This window comes from Triticum aestivum, chromosome 5B (genome assembly GCF_018294505.1).
Source record: "Triticum aestivum cultivar Chinese Spring chromosome 5B, IWGSC CS RefSeq v2.1, whole genome shotgun sequence".
In the NCBI taxonomy this organism is placed as follows: Eukaryota; Viridiplantae; Streptophyta; class Magnoliopsida; order Poales; family Poaceae; genus Triticum; species Triticum aestivum.
In genome coordinates, this window is record NC_057807.1 from 443074616 (window position 1) to 443080615 (window position 6000).

The 6000-nt window shown below is 50.1% G+C and overlaps 1 protein-coding gene across 1 annotated transcript; it reads right to left on the bottom strand.

Annotated features, from left to right (window-relative positions):
- Window positions 1–1127: 1127 nt before the first annotated feature.
- Window positions 1128–2956, bottom strand: LOC123116370 (plant UBX domain-containing protein 10). The gene is made up of 4 exons (XM_044537338.1): window positions 2241–2956; window positions 1929–2138; window positions 1672–1842; window positions 1128–1423 (listed from the first exon to the last, which is right to left on the bottom strand). Exons 1-4 carry the CDS (start codon window positions 2811–2813, stop codon window positions 1193–1195), a joined length of 1185 nt encoding a protein of 394 aa, XP_044393273.1. The 5' UTR covers window positions 2814–2956; the 3' UTR covers window positions 1128–1192.
- Between the last annotated feature and the right edge of the window lie 3044 nt (window positions 2957–6000).

Here is a 6000-nt window from a genome sequence, read left to right on the forward strand (position 1 = left end):
TTAATCGAATCCAGCAAAATGCATGCACTAACTAACCTTGACTTTATCTTATATGGACTAACCAGATAACGGAACGAGCAAACCATGCGCGCGAGTGACTCGGTCTCCGGCAAATGTGAGCCGCTGCTCACACGAGACCTGGGCCTCCTCGCTCTGCAGCGCACACGAGATCCACATGCTCGGTCGGGGCCACGACGCGCCTGGCGCTTACTCCTACGAGACACCGCAACACACACAACCCGGCTAACTGATCACGGCTATGGACGCGGCCACGCACCGGCGTCCAGACTCGACCTACACGCACACACATGTTGGTCACCACTGTGGCGTGGTTTATTCCTAACAATTACGACAAGGCTGCATTTACCTCGCGAGTTCCAAGACACTCCGTTTGTGGTTCTACCCCTGGTGCCTGGACAGAGGAGCATACTAGACTATCCCGCAGTCGGCAGCGGTGCTGTGGCTGCCACTTCCATGGGGGTCGATTGCAAGGATGTGGCACGTCTTCAGCGGGAGTGTTTCACGTCCTATTTCCTTGTGAGTATTGCGACAGTTTGAGGGAGCACACAACCTGAAGACATGGCAATTGATCGCAGATTATTCCAACGGAAGAGTTTATTCTGTGCCCAGCTGGAACGCCGGAGATGAGGCACAGAAAGACGGAGCTATCAGAGGTTTGACGAGATGTGGGTAGTTCCTGACGATGTTATGCCAGGAGACTCTGGTTGGTCTGTCTTCGTTTCGAACAAGGCACTACAGCAGAGAGTTGCACAAGAGATGAAGCAATTGGAGGATGGATGCAGCAGCTGACATCTCCAACTGCAGCGTCGTCCAGGGCCAGGCTGTGAGTGAGAATGTGAGATGAATGCACCAGTTTCTGTGGATCAATAATAATGGTCACAATCCAACCAAACAACATGTGATTTTGTTGTAATTCATATAGCTTTTGGACTAAGATGGTTTGATTTCAGGACTCGGGCGTGGCGCCATAAACTCATGTTGTTGTAATCTGAGACCCCTTCTGTTGTGAACCGATGGATGTGTTGTGACCCTACTATATGGTGGCTGTTAAGAGTAAGACTTATGGCAAATGGTGAACTGGTGATCATACTTGCTGCATGCCTTCATGTCTTGGCATGTTTGTATTACATGATTTGCATCAAATTTACATTCAGTCTCGTAGTTACAGTGTTTACTGAAGCTGCTCAATGTACAGTGTCACACTTGGTTGGAAACCTGCATCTCCAAGATTCATCTCCAGCTGCTGTTGCCCGTAGGTTTTCCTTGGGTAGCTCCTTACAAGCTGATACTTTCCTATGCCAGGTATGCCCAAGGAATTAACATACTTGTAGATTTCCCTTATGGTGTCCGTGTGACGGAAGCTCTGCTGCCTTCTCTCGCCGTTGGGAAATCTTATCATTACCTGCACATAAAACGGTATAATGTTGTTAAATGGCCCGTACCATCACAAATTACTAGATGGATGGCTCTGGTATTATCGTACATAATATAAAAGCAGTGTTCAGTAAACTTTTATGCATAATTTGCAACACTTTCTATGTAGGCAAAACAACTGAATCTGAAACTCCCCTGCTCATGAGTTTTGATATTATCTTGTTGTTGTTATCTATCTATCGCGAATGTACCCAAGAATTCGTTTAGTTTTCATACCTTGGTGTTTGCTTCCGTTCTGTGTGAAGGTGCAGTTTCCTTATGTGTAGGTGCTCTGATCTGGGTTCTCCTGCTAGTTTCTCCACCTGCCTGGCCAGGATATTTCGTGCTTGGCTTTGGCTTTTGTCTTGCGGTTCCCTCCTGAAGAGTCTTCTTGGATCTTTCTTTTTCCTGCACTGACACAGCTAAATTGAGATATCCCAGTCTGAGCAGGGCATGTACTACATTGTACAGCAGAGTGAAAATTGTTCTTGGACCTGATCCTTCCGAAGTGACTCGAGGTAAGCTGCGTCCTGCTCTTGTCGCAGCCGTAGCGCCGATCTCCTCCTCTCTTCCTCCTCGGCCCTAGAGGCTCTGAATGCCGCAGCTTGCTCATCAGCCATCGAGGCTCGAAAAGCAACACGTTGCTCATCGATGGTTCTCTGCAACATCTCCACGAGCTCCGACGGCGTAACCGGCCCTTCTACCTGCGAGGAGGCAAGATATGGTGTAGTTCTCAATAAGAATACGAAAAATTCAATTGTACTATTGACTTGTACTCCCTCTGTAAACTCGGCTTCGTATCGTACCCGTTGTAGGACTGTGATGCTTTCGCTGGAGACCGGGGCGAGGACGGCGCAGAAGGGGAAGCTGCCGGGCTGCAGCGACGCGGCCATGCCCGACCCTTCCCCTCTGCCGGTGACCGCGCCCCAGGACACGAAGTTGGTGTCGAGGAACTCCACCACCACGTCCGAGCAGAGCGTGCCCCGGCAGAAGGGCTCGGTGTACGGGTGGGCCGGGTCGTGGAGGTACACGAACACGTGCTTGCCCTCTCGCCGGGCGATCGCCAGGACCTCGCTGAGACGGCACCCGTAGAAGAACGGGTGGTGGCCGCCGTACTGCTGCTCGAACGCATTGAAGAAGAACAGCTCCTCCGGCACGAAGGGCGGAGGAGCAGCTGGAAGAGGAGGCCACTGCGGCGGCGGCTGGTGGTGCTGGGGGACCTGGATGTCCCGCCGGCGGCTCCTCGGAGCCCGGCGGGCGATCGACCTCGACAGCCCTTCCACGATGCTAGACGGGAGCCTCGCGAGGTTCCTGGCGAAGCCGCCGCGGGAGTTCCGCGAGCTCCCGCCCGCGCCGTCCCTCGCCGGGCTTGAAGACATGCTACAGCGATAACTCCTCTGTGGCTACCAGGAGGATTGTTCAGGAAGCTGAAGTGATGCGCTCGCTGAGCGTCTCCACTGTGTGTTTGCATTTTGCTCTTGCCAATTAAAGCGGCTGCGTGCACTCCGGATTAAGAAAATGATATATGCTTTGCTTTGTTAAAGAAGGGAAATAAAGGGAGCACATTGGGTTTGCTTTCTGCTTTGTCTCATGCACTTTGAAGCAAACGACATCGGATTCTTCACAGGTGTGTCGATGCTTTAGAGCAGCAAAGTAGGAGATTTGAGACGTGTACGACAAGCTAGCTGCAATGCCTCCTTGCATCAGCCCAAGAAACATGTGTAAGCCCAGATTCATCATCAAGATCCATAATGAATTGGTGTCTTTGGCCAAGTGGATGTGGAAGTTACTACAAGGCCAGGACGGGCTTTGGATTCAAATCTTTAGGAATAAACACGTTTGTGATGGTAGAGCGGAAATGTTGCCTTATACTGGGAAATACCAATTCTCCAAGGCTATTGGCAAGGTGCAACATTTGCTACATCTTGGCACGTGCTTTGAGGTTCACGACGACCACATGACCGCCTTTTAGCTCAACGTATGGATTGGGAACGATCCTCTGGCTACCAGGATCCCTCGCCTTTTTGCCATTGCCAAAAGTTGCTCGTGCCTGGGTTGGTGGAGATGGGCTCCCTGTTTCAAGAGAGAATATCACATAAAAACCAAGTTTCAAAGAAAAACTTCATGGAATCATGTTTTAAAGTTTCAAAAAATCTGAAAAATAATTCAGGATGTTAAGAGGGTGATGTTCTATGCTAAGTTCAAACACATTACCATTTACAAGATATGAAAAGAACAAATTCTGCGATGAATAGTGACGTTTACTCTTCGACATTATTCAATATTGATTTTGTTTTTTCCTCCCTCGTAAATAGTAATTTGTTTGAACTCATGACTTCCACATACTAATAGAACATCACGCTCTTAAGATCCCATATTTTTTGAGATTTTTCGGAACTTCAAAACGTTGATTCCATGTGGTTTCCACCGAAACTTGATCTCCATGTGATATTCTCTCCCGTTATAAACGCCCGTTGGGTCCGTTAGACCTGACCGACGGACATGATTTCGCCAGCAGGCGCCTAGAGTTGTTGGGCCATTTTTCTATGGGATCATTTATAAAGAAATCTTCAAGAATTTTGGAGTATGTGACAGTATAATTATTTGGAAAGCATTTATTTCAGATAAAGATTTTCCTTTGGCAGATCACTCAAGACCGCGTCCCTAGCGGGGATCAGATCCTCAAACAGCATAGGACGGACAATGGCAAATGTGTGTTGTGCGAACAAGATGAGACCTGCGACCACATCTTGATACAGTGTGTAGTGGCACAATTTGTGTGGAGTGTTGTTTGTGAAGCAATCGAGGCATCATGGAAGCCGTCCAGCTTTGTGGATTTTCACTCTCTTGTGACGGGAACTCAGAGCAGCAATTGCAAATTAACTTGGAATGTGTTCACTGCTCTTGCTTGGTCCTTATGGACAGATAGGAACGAAGGCTCGTGGAGGGGATTGCAATGAACGAAGTCGTGTATGACGCGTCGGATCTCCAAGGCGGCATTTTCAAGAAGGGAGCGACACCGGAGCGCCGCCACCGTCTGATCCCAGGATTAAGGTTGAGACTTTTTTACGGTGCATCATTAAGGTTTTCCTTGAAGCAACATGGAGGAAGAAGAGTAACCACGACGTCGCCTTCAAGAAGGAAACGACGCTCGCACAGGCATCGTCGTCATTGGCCTGGCACAGCCAGAGCAGGTTTACTCCCAACAAGCACTTCTCCTCCGAGACGTAGTACAACAGGCCACACATGCCCGCTGCGCCAACACCACCGACCGTAGCACTCTGGCCACCATGCCGCCCGCACAACCATGGCACCCGGGCAACACCCAAGCCACGACCTCTGCCACCGAGCACCGTGGCTCCCACCACCAAGGCCGTCTGCCCGGCCCGGTATCCATAGCTCCACCGCCACCCTCGCCCCACACTTACAAGCAAGATGACAAAAGAGATGGGTTGGGAAGGGACCTCCTTCCCCACCCCTGCACAGCCCCCAAGTCCATATATACCCACCCCCGGGTGGGTATACTAGGAGGCTAGTAGTAGTGGTACATGCATGTTGCGCGTGAGGCAGCAGGCGCTAGCCCTCTTGCTTTTTTTTTCGCCAACCCCAAGAAGCATAGGTTGCACCGTGCAGAGTGGCAACAACAGCTTGGACGGGCTCTAGTGCATGCATGCATGCATATAGTATTAGAGTACTAGTACTACCACCTGCTAAATTACACAGAGCAAACTTTGCAGGTTTGTTGCATGCCCTACCGTCATGCTCTTTGGCGGTAGGGTTGCACAACATACCGCTAAAGGTTTTAGCGGTTGGGTTTTTTAAATTTCAAACGGGTGTAAAAGCGCAGTCAAGTCCTATCGCCAGAGGACCCGATAGTAGGTAGTTATACCCTACCGTCATCCATCTTGGCGATAGGAAAAGTGTCAGATCCTGATTTGTTTTTGAGACCAAGGACAAATCTCGGTAAACTTCTACAAAAAGGTCAAAACACGAAATTTAGCCTCCTCTCGCTACTAGGGTCCCTCACCTTTTTTCCATTGCCGAAAGTTTCTCGTGCCTGGGTTGGTTTTTTTTCGAAAAGGAGGATGACCCCCGGCCTCTACATCTGGGAGATGCATACGACTATTTTATTGATTATTCTTGAGGACCTTACAAAGTATAACAACAATATGCATGAATCCACCATCTTGGCAGCATCTGCCGCTACTCCTATCCAAATGATGAAGGGGTGCAAGCTGTGCCACATACCCATACCTCTCACCTAAGCCTAACATCTAAAGCCGGAGGCCCCAACCTAGCCATCTGCCGGTCCGGGACTCAAACCGGTCTGACGCACTCACATGTGTCGTCGCTGCCACCTTCCACCGGTCCATCTTCAGAGCAGATTGAGGTGACAACCTTGGCAGGTCCTCCGCCATTGACGCCACCACGACGCCAAACGACGACCTCCACCTACGCGAGTATTGGCAGGTCCTCTGCCATTGACGCCACCACGACGCCAGCCGACGACCTCCACCTACGCAACTCCATCTCCAAGCAACGGACATAAATCCATGCCAGGAAAGG